We start from the raw sequence: 15,538 nt of genomic DNA on the forward strand, positions 1-15,538 counted from the left end.
TGCTGTAATTTTTATTTTATTTATTGTTTATATTTAGGTTTGTGATTGTCGTTGCTATTTCAATTGCCAAAAATTTAGTGTTGGTCAAATCAAGAACTATTTTGTCAAATTCTATGAAAAAAATTATAATGAACAAACTGTTTTTTTATCGTCTTTGATCGAATTGAGTGAGTGTTTTGAACACATTTTTGTTTTGATGTCGAATTTACTTTTTGTATGAAATAAATAAACTGTAAGCATTCTATAATATACTCTTTATTTAAAAAACAAACGAATACATATTTGTTTGCGATAGTAACATTTTAAATCCGTTCCTACAAACCGTATTGCTCAGTGGAACAAAGTTTTAAAAGCCATCAGTACAGATGCTGTGCATAATGGAAAAACGTTTTAACTGCTGTCGCGCTTGGGATATGAAACGTTTTTCCACGAAAATAGTTTTAAAATGACCGCTTACTTGTAACTCGAAATTGAAATTCCTCAATTTTTTCATATATGTTGTTAATCTCATTGTTTTGGACAAGCGAACAATACAGGAACAAAAAATAATCACAAAGCCTCCAAAAAACGTTTTTTTTTTTTTTTCCTGTAAAAAACGATTTTGTCATTTACAACGTTACTCGCGGCTCCGCTTCAATTGTGATCATATTCACCAACAACGATTGCTTTGCACTATCCGGCTTCGGCAATTATGAGAATAATCGCCAACAAGAGTCATTCACCACATTCATCCTCTTTGTGCAACTCACCCACTCCACCAATATCAAGAACATCGAACAGCTATAATAATTCACCGATTTATATGTAGCACACATACATCTTTCTACAGTCACCTAAGCCGAATATAGATATAGACGTAGTACGTCCGAGCAACGCTAAAGAACGGCGTTAGGAATTACTAAGGAATTACTTAAATTACTAATCAAAGTTGCAATTACCTTTTTGTAGGCAGTACCTAAAAGTTGAAAATAAAAAAGATGATAAAAAGATTTTATGGACTACCTTTATATAAATGGACCAAAAAATAGAAAGCAATTTTTCCTTTAATACAGACATAGTCTTGTTGAATTTTGACTAAAAAACTTTAACAATAGCTCTTGTAAAATAATTCTGGGATTTAAAATTATAAAGGTAGAGAGCGTGTTTAAATTTTAAATAATCAATTAGTTAATCCCAAGTACATGGTTTGCCTTAAATTGAAAGATTGCGCTCCACCTTTATAGTTTTAAATCCCACAATTCTTTTACAAGAGCTATTGTTAAAGTTTTTATACTCAGTTGAGCAGAGCTCACAGAGTATATTAAGTTTGATTGGATAACGGTTGGTTGTACATATATAAAGGAATCGAGATAGATATAGACTTCCATATATCAAAATAATCAGGATCGAAAAAAAAATTTGATTGAGCCATGTCCGTCCGTCCGTCCGTCCGTCCGTCCGTCCGTTAACACGATAACTTGAGTAAATTTTGAGGTATCTTGATGAAATTTGGTATGTAGGTTACTGAGCACTCATCTCAGATCGCTATTTAAAATGAACGATATCGGACTATAACCACGCCCACTTTTTCGATATCGAAAATTTCGAAAAACCGAAAAAGTGCGATAATTCATTACAAAATAACGACAAAGCGACGAAACTTGGTAGATGAGTTGAACTTATGACGCAAAATATAAAATTAGTAAAATTTTGGACAATGGGCGTGGCACCGCCCACTTTTTAAAGAAGGTAATTTAAAACTTTTGCAAGCTGTAATTTGGCAGTCGTTGAAGATATCATGATGAAATTTGGCAGGAACGTTACTCTTATTACTGTATGTACGCTTAATAAAAATTAGCAAAATCGAAGAAGGACCACGCCCACTTTAAAAAAAAAAATTTTTTTAAAGTAAAATTTTAACAAAAAATTTAATATCTTTACAGTATATAAGTAAATTATGTCAAGATTCAACTCCAGTAATGATATGGTGGAACAAAATACAAAAATAAAAGAAAATTTAAAAATGGGCGTGGCTCCGCCCTTTTTCATTTAATTTGTCTGGGATACTTTTAATGCCATAAATCGAACAAAAATTAACCAATCCTTTTGAAATTTGGTAGGGGCATAGATTTTATGGCGTTAACTGTTTTCTGTGAAAATGGGCGAAATCGGTTGATGCCACGCCCAGTTTTTATACACAGTCGTCCGTCTGTCCTTCCGCATGGCCGTTAACACGATAACTTGAGCAAAAATCGACATATGTTTACTGAACTTAGTCCACGTGCTTACTTGAACTCACTTTATCTTGGTATTAAAAATGAACGAAATCCGACTATGACCACGCCCACTTTTTCGATATCGAAAATTGCGAAAAATGAAAAAAATGCCATAATTCTATACCAAATACGAAAAAAGGGATGAAACATGGTAAGGTAATTTGATTGTTTATTGACGCGAAATATAACTTTAGAAAAAACTTTATAAAATGGTTGTGACACCTACCATATTATGTAGAAGAAAATGAAAAAGTTCTGCAGGGCGAAATAAAACACCCTTAAAATCTTGCCAGGTATTACATATATAAATAAATTAGCGGTATCCAACCGATAATGTTCTGGGTCACCCTAGTCCACATTTTGGTCGATATCTGGAAAACGCCTTCACATATACAACTACCACCACTCCCTTTTAAAACTCTCATTAATACCTTTAATTTGATACCCATATCGTACAAACTCATTCTAGAGTCACCCCTGGTTCACCTTTATGGCGATATCTCGAAACGGCGTCCACCTATGGAACTAAGGAATACTCCCTTTTAAAATACTCATTATCACCTCTCTTTTGATGCCCATATTGTACAAACAAATTCTAGGGTCACCCCTGGTCCACCTTTATGGCGATATCTCGAAAATGCGACCACCTATACAACAACCACAACTCCCTTTTAAAACCCTCATTAATACCTTTAATTTGATACCCATATCGTACAAACACATTCTAGAGTCACCCCTGGTCCACCTTTGTGGCGATTTTCCGAAAAGGTGTCCACCTATAGAACTAAGCCCCACACCCTTTTAAAATACTCATTAACACCTTTCTTTTGATACCCATATTGTACAAACAAATTCTAGGGTCACCCCTGGTCCACCTTTATGGCGATATCTCGAAACGGCGTCCACCTATGGAACTAAGGATTACTCCCTTTTAAAATATTCATTAACAGCTTTCTTTTGATACCCATATTGTACAAACAAATTCTAGGGTCACCCCTGGTCCACCTTTATGGCGATATCTCGAAACGGCGTCCACCTATGGAACTAAGGATTACTCCCTTTTAAAATACTCATTAATACCTTTAATTTGATATCCATATCGTACAAACGCATTCTAGAGTCACCCCTGGTCCACCTTTATGGCGATATTTCGAAAAGGCGACCACCTATACAACAACCACCACTCCCTTTTAAAATCCTCATTAATACCTTTAATTTGATATCCATATCGTACAAACACATTCTAGGGTCACCCCTGGTCCACTTTTATGGCGATATTTCGAAACGGCATCCACCTATAGAACTAAGGCCTACTCCCTTTTAAAATACTCATTAACACCATTCGTTTGATGCCCATATTGTACAAACAAATTCTAGGGTCACCCCTGGTCCACCTTTATGGCGATATCTTGAAACGGCGTCCACCTATGGAACTAAGGATTACTCCCTTTTAAAATACTCATTAACACCTTTCATTTGATACCCATATCGTACAAACGCATTCTAGAGTCACCCCTGGTCCACCTTTATGACGATATCTCGAAACGGCGTCCACCTATAGAACTAAGGCCCACTCCCTTTTAAAATACTCATTAACACCTTTCGTTTGATGCCCATATTGTGCAAACGCATTCTAGAGTCACCCCTGGTCCATCTTTACGGCGATATCTCGAAAAGGCGTCCATCTATAGAACTTAGGTCCACGCCCTTTTAAAATACTCATTAATACCTTTCATTTGATACCCATATCGTACAAACGCATTCTAGAGTCAACCCTGATCCACCTTTATGGCTATATCCCTAAATGGCGTCCACCTATAGAACTATGGCGCACTCCCTCATAAAATACTCTTTAATGCCTTTCATTTGATACACATGTCATACAAACACATTCCAGGGTTTCCCTCGGTTCATTTTCCTACATGGTTATTTTCCCTTATGTTGTCACCATAGCTCTCAACTGAGTATGTAATGTTCGGTTACACCCGAACTTAACCTTCCTTACTTGTTTAGTCAAAATTCAACAAGACTATGTCTGTATTAAAGGAACGATTGCCTTCTATTATTTGGTCCATTTATATAAAGGTAGTCTTTAAAAATTTTTTATCATCTTTTTATTTATTTTTATTTAAGTCCTTTACTTGTATATTTTTATTTGCAGGTGTATTCTTAGTACCTTATTGCATTATCTTATTTGTATGCAGCATTCCATTATTGTTTATGGAGCTGTCAATTGGTCAATATACCGGACGTGGACCGATCGGAGCGTTAGGTCAATTATGCCCACTTTTTAAAGGTAAGATTAGATACATATATCAGAAAAATATTGTATATTCTGTATGAGATTTTCGCTGAATCGCGATATGGCTCAATTCATCAAGCAATTATTTGTTGAAGTTTTAAGGCATATACATATTAATAATTTTTGTTGTCAATTTAAAATAAAAATGGTTAGCTCTTACAATTGAAAAATTTGTATGGAACTATCTTTATATATAAAAATCACGTTTCACATTGTTTGTCCGCGATGGACTCCTAAGATACTGAACCGATTTTGAATTTGTTTTGCACCCCGTGTGTAGTTTGATCTAACTTGAAATATAGGATAGGTTATATCTCAATTTATATATTATACATAAATATATTATATATAATATATAAATATATTATATATTATATATATATTATTATTATTATGTTATTATTTTATTGCAATTTTTTTTAAATGTTTATGCGTAATAATAAAATGTTACGTATAGGCACCGACACTCATATTTTCAGGTGGTTCTTCCGTATAATTGGTTGGTGTTTGATTAAACAAGGTGCTTATCAATAAAAAATATTATAGCGAAAGATATCAAGTATAGCACATCACCAGGCCCGTCGAGACGGGGGGAGGGGAATGGGGGATTACCCCCGGGCCCGGGGTTCCTGAGGGGCCCGCGGTTTAGAGGTACTAAGACATTTTTTTTAATTCAGGAGAGTCTTTAGTTGTTCCATGTGCAATTTTTAAGCCGAATTTCAAAAGCAACGAATATCTGCATTTCGTTTTAATATTATAGTGAAGTGTGAAAAATAAAAATCTATATATGTATATAAAAAGAAAGGCTAAAATGTGTGTTAGTTGGTCGCCGGTGTTTGAAGAGATGCGTCGGTCGATTTTGTTCAAGCTTTCACACAAGTTGCGTATACCTCACGCTATGGTTATTACATAGCTTTGGTTGCGATCGACATACAGGGTCTAGAGATATTGGCAAAAAATGGACCCGGGTACCCCTAGAATGTGTGGGTAATATGGATATCAAATAAAAGCCGTTGCTGAGAGCTCTAAAGTAATTTTCACTGTGATATTCGATTTAGTCGCATCAACCTGGCAAAACTGATAAATATGCATGCGAAGCCGAAATAAAGACATGCATTGGTATTACCCACATACCTATTTATATATGTCCTATGCGATTTGCCTGAAATTTGGTATATAAATTTGCCTATATTAGTATTTACGAAAAAGCTGATAAAAATGTATCCATATAGACCAAATTTAGGGCAGAAGAATGTCTGCCGGGTCTGCTAGTTATAGTATAAAACTTTATAAATATATTTTTAACGAGTTTGGACGTTGGTTATTTGTAGTAGGCAAACCCAAGAGTAACTCATCTCTAGTGATGCTTCCAAATAGTTAAGCTTAAGCGAGGCTGCCATAAACGTCTACGCAGTTAAGTGCAAATTAATAATAATGATCATATTGTACAAATTTGTATAACAATTTGGAATGGAATGGTATTCCTGTGGAAAGTTTTTCAGACAAATATACATGACAACATTATTTTTTCCGTGATGCAGACGCAACGTGCCCAAATGCGTAGGAGAAAAAAAGTAAAACTTTTCTTTTTGCAACAAAACATCATACGACCAAATGTAGAGTCAATTGATCTTCTATTCGCCGTATGTGATCTGCTTTAATAAAATATTTTATTGGATACCACGGAAATAAGTCACATCTTGGAATTTTACATGAATACGACACTCTTATGAATTTCCCAAATATGTTACTCATACGCCCCGACCTACGTCTGTCTTATAGGACCAGTAGAGGGTGTGCATTTTCCTGGCACATCGGCTAGTATACTATGTGGGAAGAATTGTTGTCCTATATCTTAATGCCATTAAATTACAAAAGAGAAGTTATTTAATCATTGAAGTAAAACATAGGTTAGGTTAGGTTGAACTGGCCGGTCCATGAGAACCTCACGTACACTGAATGAGTCCGTAGTGTTACCAGAAGTTGATTTTAACGACCAAACTGAAAAACCAGGACCTATGTTATAAAATAACTCCGTCCTCTGGGCAAATACTAGAAGCTTCCTAGTACTTAAGCTACTTGCTGCTTCTAGATCTGACAGCTTTATCACTCCTAATAGTTGGAGTTTTAGCCTGGCAAGCGCATGGCACGAGCACAATCGATCGTTTCCTCCTCCGAACCGCACTTCCTATACTGTTATCACTGAGCAAGCCAAATTTAAAAGCATGTGACGTTAGAAGGCAGTGTCCAGTCAGAATACCCGTCATGGATTTCTCACTTCAATGCCTACCGGCCGTAACTTCCGTTGGCGCATATTATGAGGCCAGTAACTTGTTCGCATTTTCTGAATAACGTGATTTGTAAGTATCGCCATCTAGATCTAGGTGTGCATATTAACATTGCTCATGCGACCTTGCTCATGAGTCATGGCGAACCCCGGCAAATACTAGTTTGGTAGTATTAGAAAGGTGTTGGTTTTCCGCATAGCTGTTAATGATCATTTCACAAGTTTAAAGCACAACACTGATCTAATTTCAACACATATGTATGTAGCTGTGTGCATTACTATTGCATTGGTATAACATCGTGTATTCTGCAGGTGGAGCAAATATTTAATCATGTATGTATTTGTACGCATTTCTATAATACATCCTGTAGTCAATGCAACGAGTTACAAACAAGTATAACGATTTAAATAATGTGAATTATAACGATTAAAAAACCCAAACAGTCACCAAATAACACCGAAAACTCTCCCGAAGTAATCCGAACGTAGTTCCGAGAATATAAAATAAATTGTCCCTAATGGCATACAGATATCTTCGCAATGATTTTTGTATTGGTCCTGAAATGATCTCTTAGTCCACAACTATCCCAAAAACTTATTTTGTTTTGTTGATTTTCTGACAGGGTAGATAAATGATGTATATTGGAACGAGTTTTCGTCATCCCTTGTCAAATTTGGTTTCGAAATAAACCGGCTTCGGCGTTGTGTCATCATCAGTGTCGATTTTCGTTCTCGAAAAAAAATTTACACTGATGATGGCACAAGGGATCACGGAAATCGTTCCAATATACATCATTTATCCAAAAAACATTCGCGAAGTCAGCCGGAAATTACCCTGAAATGAAAACTAAAATAGTTCAGAAATTTATCTGAATAATATCTTCAAATAATCGAAAATTGGTTTCGATGTGAATCTTAAAACATTCCCGAAATGATCCCGAAAAAATTCTTCATATACACAATGGATAGTGCGAAGGTGATTTTTTTTATTTTTTTTATTTATTTATTTAAAATTATAGTCGACTCAAAAACAAAGCGGTCGACTGCTAAGAGTAATAGTTTCAACTACAAGAAAAGAACGTACATAAACTTACAAGCCAAGAATTAAAGTAAATTATATATAATGATACCCATTACAATTTCAATTATAATATACAGAAACTAACAATGTTATTTAAGAATTTATATAAGTGTGCCCAGTGGGAGGACATTGTTTGGAGCTCATGATGATAGTCCAATCTGAAAATCATTCTGAAATGATATAGCAGCAGTCCCAGAGTGATTCGAAAATGGCTCTAAATGAACGATCTCGAGTTAGTCCCTCAAAATCTCAAAACAATTCCGAAAGAGTACCGAAATGATCGCCAAAACTGTACTGAAACTATCCCGATATATTTCCGGGATGAGCTAGATATATGTAGTTCCAAAACGGCGCTGAAATAGTCCCGAAATTATCAGGAAAACGATCTTAAACCGTTTTTCTAAAAGTGGGAAAAGATATTGACCATATTATCAGTATCTATGGGAATGAGTTGAATTAAAAATGTATCCATGGGCCCACATCAAATAGACCAAATAGACTCTGAGTTATAACGATTTATAAAAACTGTTATATGGGTGAAGGAAGGAAGATGGTGGTATTTCTCACTTTTCTAGATACCTACTTAAATTAAAAATGTGTCGCTGTAACAGCTTTGCTCTTTTACGGACCAGTTCAATCCAAGTCAAAAAATGTTTGGTGGAATCTGATAGGTAGTTGGGTACTCCACTATAGGGTACATATGGTTTATTTTATACTTGCATACAAACAAATTAGTTTTAGTAAAATAAAAAAAAAAAAGAAATCGAAAAAAAAAATTAAAACTCGAGGATCTTGACCCCTCTCCCACTTCTAAGCAAAAGTGATACAGTTTTTACATAGCTATGTACCTATATTGGGATCAACTGTGCTAATTTTAGGCCAGGCTTTTTCGCATAGTCAGGCAATCTCCGTCATTTTAAAACTAAGATAAGCTACTTGTTTTTGCTGTACTTCTCTATACACTATGCACATATTCAGTTTATATGAGATCTTTATAGACCGGTCAGTTCAACCTTACTTCTTTACATCTCAGTGACTAACAATGCACCGTTAAAAATATATGTAACTAATACACATGAATGTTAATTAGCTCCATATTCATACCTAACGATATTTTACAAGGTGTGAAATGGTGCAAAGAACTTTAATGCGAGCAAATGTGAAATAAAAGATAATAGTTTTTTGTTATATTAATAGTTTTTTGTTATATGTATGTAAAGAAACAAACACCTAACGCAGATATGAAGAGAGTAAATTTCACGTTACCATACCTCCACACTAGCCAAGTATACCTTAAATCCTTAAATTTTTAAGTAATATTCTTATTGTTCAAATGAACCGGTCCCTGGTCCGCTTCCCGTCGGTTTCTGGTCCACTTCCTGGAAAAAAACTTCACAGGAACACTATCCGGGTTGCTGTAAAGCTATCCTGCAAATTTTAATAAAATAGGCGGAGGGGTTTCGGAGTCCATAAGCTGCATACAAATATACGAATGTAAATCGTCCTTTAAATACATATATATTAGGGCGGGTCAAATTGTATGGGAAAAATGTGGACAAAAAAAATTCAGCTGCACATCCAGTTTCTGAATCTATGGGTCATACTGAGTAATATTGTCCATGGGACCATAGGTCTGAAATGAATTTCGAGCCTCCCTAATTTTGTTAGAAAATTTTATATCCCAATCCGAAACCGAATTTGACATTTATTTTCATGTATTTTATTTGTGAGAGCCGCTATTCGGATTGGGATATAAAATTTTCTAACAAAATTAGGGCGGCTCGAAATTCATTTCAGACCTATGGTCCCATGGACAATATTACTCCGTATGACCCATAGATTCAGAAATTGGATGTGCCTTTTCAACAATAAATTTTACCCACCCTAATATATAGGTATATATATATGTATATTAGGGCGGGTCGATTTAAAAATCGCTCATTGCTCTGTGAAAATCGTATTCTAGGGATCAAAATAAGAAACTTTGCCGAAGGAACCATACCTCTAAAACGAATTCTGGTGCCCCCAATTTGGGTCGAACTTTTGGGTAGGGGCAAATTTGGAAAAATCCCACTTTGACCCATTTAGAGTGCTCCAATCGAGTCCAAATGTATGACCGACCCCCACTAACTTTGGAGCCCCGACCCACCGATGCCAGTGGCACGCCCCCTGGAACCCACCTGGGGGTTCACCATACAAACATTTCAAATTATTTTATTGCAAATTTTTATACTCAGTTGAGCAGAGCTCACAGAATATATTAAGTTTGATTGGATAACGGTTGGTTGTACATATATAAAGGAATCGAGATAGATATAGACTTCCATATATCAAAATAATCAGGATCGAAAAAAAATTTGATTGAGCCATGTCCGTCCGTCCGTCCGTCCGTCCGTCCGTCCGTTAACACGATAACTTGAGTAAATTTTGAGGTATCTTGATGAAATTTGGTATGTAGGTTACTGAGCACTCATCTCAGATCGCTATTTAAAATGAACGATATCGGACTATAACCACGCCCACTTTTTCGATATCGAAAATTTCGAAAAACCGAAAAAGTGCGATAATTCATTACAAAATAACGACAAAGCGACGAAACTTGGTAGATGAGTTGAACTTATGACGCAAAATATAAAATTAGTAAAATTTTGGACAATGGGCGTGGCACCGCCCACTTTTTAAAGAAGGTAATTTAAAACTTTTGCAAGCTGTAATTTGGCAGTCGTTGAAGATATCATGATGAAATTTGGCAGGAACGTTACTCTTATTACTGTATGTACGCTTAATAAAAATTAGCAAAATCGAAGAAGGACCACGCCCACTTTTAAAAAAAAATTTTTTTTAAGTAAAATTTTAACAAAAAATTTAATATCTTTACAGTATATAAGTAAATTATGTCAAGATTCAACTCCAGTAATGATATGGTGGAACAAAATACAAAAATAAAAGAAAATTTAAAAATGGGCGTGGCTCCGCCCTTTTTCATTTAATTTGTCTGGGATACTTTTAATGCCATAAATCGAACAAAAATTAACCAATCCTTTTGAAATTTGGTAGGGGCATAGATTTTATGGCGTTAACTGTTTTCTGTGAAAATGGGCGAAATCGGTTGATGCCACGCCCAGTTTTTATACACAGTCGTCCGTCTGTCCTTCCGCATGGCCGTTAACACGATAACTTGAGCAAAAATCGACATATGTTTACTGAACTTAGTCCACGTGCTTACTTGAACTCACTTTATCTTGGTATTAAAAATGAACGAAATCCGACTATGACCACGCCCACTTTTTCGATATCGAAAATTGCGAAAAATGAAAAAAATGCCATAATTCTATACCAAATACGAAAAAAGGGATGAAACATGGTAAGGTAATTTGATTGTTTATTGACGCGAAATATAACTTTAGAAAAAACTTTATAAAATGGTTGTGACACCTACCATATTATGTAGAAGAAAATGAAAAAGTTCTGCAGGGCGAAATAAAACACCCTTAAAATCTTGCCAGGTATTACATATATAAATAAATTAGCGGTATCCAACCGATAATGTTCTGGGTCACCCTAGTCCACATTTTGGTCGATATCTGGAAAACGCCTTCACATATACAACTACCACCACTCCCTTTTAAAACTCTCATTAATACCTTTAATTTGATACCCATATCGTACAAACTCATTCTAGAGTCACCCCTGGTTCACCTTTATGGCGATATCTCGAAAAGGCGTCCACCTATAGAACTAAGCCCCACACCCTTTTAAAATACTCATTAACACCTTTCTTTTGCTACCCATATTGTACAAACAAATTCTAGGGTCACCCCTGCTTCACCTTTATGGCGATATCTCGAAACGGCGTCCACCTATGGAACTAAGGAATACTCCCTTTTAAAATACTCATTATCACCTCTCTTTTGATGCCCATATTGTACAAACAAATTCTAGGGTCACCCCTGGTCCACCTTTATGGCGATATCTCGAAAATGCGACCACCTATACAACAACCACAACTCCCTTTTAAAACCCTCATTAATACCTTTAATTTGATACCCATATCGTACAAACACATTCTAGAGTCACCCCTGGTCCACCTTTGTGGCGATTTTCCGAAAAGGTGTCCACCTATAGAACTAAGCCCCACACCCTTTTAAAATACTCATTAACACCTTTCTTTTGATACCCATATTGTACAAACAAATTCTAGGGTCACCCCTGGTCCACCTTTATGGCGATATCTCGAAACGGCGTCCACCTATGGAACTAAGGATTACTCCCTTTTAAAATATTCATTAACAGCTTTCTTTTGATACCCATATTGTACAAACAAATTCTAGGGTCACCCCTGGTCCACCTTTATGGCGATATCTCGAAACGGCGTCCACCTATGGAACTAAGGATTACTCCCTTTTAAAATACTCATTAATACCTTTAATTTGATATCCATATCGTACAAACGCATTCTAGAGTCACCCCTGGTCCACCTTTATGCCGATATTTCGAAAAGGCGACCACCTATACAACAACCACCACTCCCTTTTAAAATCCTCATTAATACCTTTAATTTGATATCCATATCGTACAAACACATTCTAGGGTCACCCCTGGTCCACTTTTATGGCGATATTTCGAAACGGCATCCACCTATAGAACTAAGGCCTACTCCCTTTTAAAATACTCATTAACACCATTCGTTTGATGCCCATATTGTACAAACAAATTCTAGGGTCACCCCTGGTCCACCTTTATGGCGATATCTTGAAACGGCGTCCACCTATGGAACTAAGGATTACTCCCTTTTAAAATACTCATTAACACCTTTCATTTGATACCCATATCGTACAAACGCATTCTAGAGTCACCCCTGGTCCACCTTTATGACGATATCTCGAAACGGCGTCCACCTATAGAACTAAGGCCCACTCCCTTTTAAAATACTCATTAACACCTTTCGTTTGATGCCCATATTGTGCAAACGCATTCTAGAGTCACCCCTGGTCCATCTTTACGGCGATATCTCGAAAAGGCGTCCATCTATAGAACTTAGGTCCACGCCCTTTTAAAATACTCATTAATACCTTTCATTTGATACCCATATCGTACAAACGCATTCTAGAGTCAACCCTGATCCACCTTTATGGCTATATCCCTAAATGGCGTCCACCTATAGAACTATGGCGCACTCCCTCATAAAATACTCTTTAATGCCTTTCATTTGATACACATGTCATACAAACACATTCCAGGGTTTCCCTCGGTTCATTTTCCTACATGGTTATTTTCCCTTATGTTGTCACCATAGCTCTCAACTGAGTATGTAATGTTCGGTTACACCCGAACTTAACCTTCCTTACTTGTTTTATTTGTTTATACGTAATAATAAAATGTTGCGTATACGCAGTGGTGTACCTCTTTTCAGTTGGTATGGATATGTTTGTGCTGATTTTTTCATGTAAAGTGCAAAACCGGCGATTTTTGTAAATGTTTGTATGGTGAACCCCCAGAGGGTTCCAGGAGGTGTGCCACTGGCATCGGTGGGTCGGGCCTCCAAAGTTAGTGGGGTCGGTCATAGATTTGGACTCGATTGGAGCACTCTAAATGGGTCAAAGTGGGATTTTTCAAAATTTGCCCCTACCCAAAAGTTCTACCCAAATTGGGGGAAACCATAATTCGTTTTAGAGGTATGGTTCCTTCGGCAAAGTTTCTTATTTTCATCCCTAGAATATGATTTTCACAGAGCAATGGGCGATTTTTTTGCCTCCCCACAAATCGACCCGGCCTAATATATATATATATATACATTAAATCTCCTTAATACACGAACATAAGCATAAATGTACACACATACATATGAAAACACCAAAAAAATATAACTTTGGTTTAAGAATTTTAACGCGTCATTTTAAATTTTGAACGAAAGAGTATTTGTCAAGAGATTTCCAGCGCAATATATAGCGTCTCCAACCCAATTTTCAACCTCACCTACCCGTGGCGACTCCTGTTTCAATAACAGCCGAGGCTCTGGCTACCCCATGTTCCTCATGGAACTAGGGGTTGGTGAGGGTCATATAAATCGTTCCCAAGATGGTCGGGCTAGTACATTAATGGTGCGTTGTTATCGGAACGTACCGGATCTATATCCGTCAAAGGACTATCAACATCGATAACACTCCCCAAAACCTTCGTGGATTGTCTTTATCGTTAATACAACAACAACAATACGAACTTCTTTTGCAACCTGTTAACTTTGTGTCACATCTTAAAATTTCATTCCCACCATTTTTCCATAACGTGCCTAAAGAAGTATAACCTCAAAAATGCTATAAATATATAGAAATTTATGAATTCCTCAAATGTGTGAAAGTATTCCTAACTACTTAATAAATGTCATTAATATCCCATAAACCTCAGCAAGCCAATTTATTATTCACCTCCGCGCTAATTACAGAATTAAAGCTCGCATTAATGATAACAATTTGCTCAGTGGTTACAATATTAATATATGAATACCTATAGTTATTGAGTGTCTAGACACGGGAATTGAAGTAGGACGAAGGCATATACATACATACTGATACATAAATTTACATAAAAATGCATTTGCACTTATACTGTTTTTATTATGGCATATGAAATTACTTAGGTAATTTAACAATTGGGGCATGTGCATTTGTTTGTTTATATGGTTTTTTGTGCTAAAAAGCAATAAATTTTACACCTACACTATTTAATAAAAACAACTTATTGTTATCCAGAGCCTTTTTAATGAATTCTCTACAAAAAATAGAAACTGTTTATGTAGTTTATTCAGATATATATTTGGTAGAAGCTTACGTAAAGGTCGCTATGGTTCGAATATTCCTAAACAAAGGAGAAATATATGTGTGTAATTAATTTGAATGTATTGTGTTAATGTTTTATTAACCCAGAAGCGAATGATAAATTAACTCTACACAAATCGGAATGAAATGGCATCTCTCCTCATTTGGTAGTTGATATCTCTAAACCTCTTAGGCTTGGTTTTTCTGTGCGAGTTTAAACTCCAGTTAAAGTTGAACACTTTGTTCGATAACATCAAATTTTACTGCTCATCTTAGCTTAAGCGCCCGACGTGGCAGGGTTAAACTCTAGTCAACTTTAAATGGAGTTTAAACTTGTACTGAAAATCCGGGCTTAAATAATATAAAAATCTCATAAAGAATGCATTCTGTCACAATTGTCGGTCAGTGCATCTGTGGCCATAAGCGTTAGCCACTTAAATCCTATGTAATAGCTAGGGCCACTAATATATTAGCAAACTGTCTACGTTTGATACTAAAGTAAATTTTTTTTTTACATTCAGGCGCTGGACTCGCTAGTGTGGTTGTCTCTTTCCTAATGTCCACTTATTATAGTGTCATCATAGGTTACTCAATTTATTACTTTTTTGCATCATTCAAAACCGAAATGCCATGGATTGGTTGTGATAACAGGTAAATACAATAAAAAAAATTCTTTTTTTCACCCTAAATAATTGTTGAGTAGATAATACATTAATCTCAAAAGCTCGAGTTTCAAATTTTTGAAGAGCCTCAAATTAAACGGATAAATCAAGCAATGAAGGCAAATTTATTTGAATC

At 35.9% G+C, this 15,538-nt stretch overlaps 1 protein-coding gene across 6 annotated transcripts in view; it reads left to right on the forward strand.

Moving 5' to 3' along the window:
* Nucleotides 1-15,538, forward strand: part of ine (inebriated) — a 69,730-nt gene that overhangs the window by 51,621 nt on the left and 2,571 nt on the right. For 5 of the 6 annotated variants that reach the window (XM_067768297.1, XM_067768296.1, XM_067768299.1 and 2 more), the window contains 2 exons: nucleotides 4,417-4,551; nucleotides 15,262-15,391. In XM_067768297.1, coding sequence (XP_067624398.1) covers nucleotides 4,417-4,551; nucleotides 15,262-15,391 — 265 coding nt within the window. The remainder of the gene's footprint in view (nucleotides 1-4,416; nucleotides 4,552-15,261; nucleotides 15,392-15,538) is intronic. The other variant, XM_067768300.1, reaches the window with a different exon arrangement.

The sequence above is a fragment of the Eurosta solidaginis genome, chromosome 2 (assembly GCF_040869045.1).
Source record: "Eurosta solidaginis isolate ZX-2024a chromosome 2, ASM4086904v1, whole genome shotgun sequence".
Classification (NCBI taxonomy): Eukaryota; Metazoa; Arthropoda; class Insecta; order Diptera; family Tephritidae; genus Eurosta; species Eurosta solidaginis.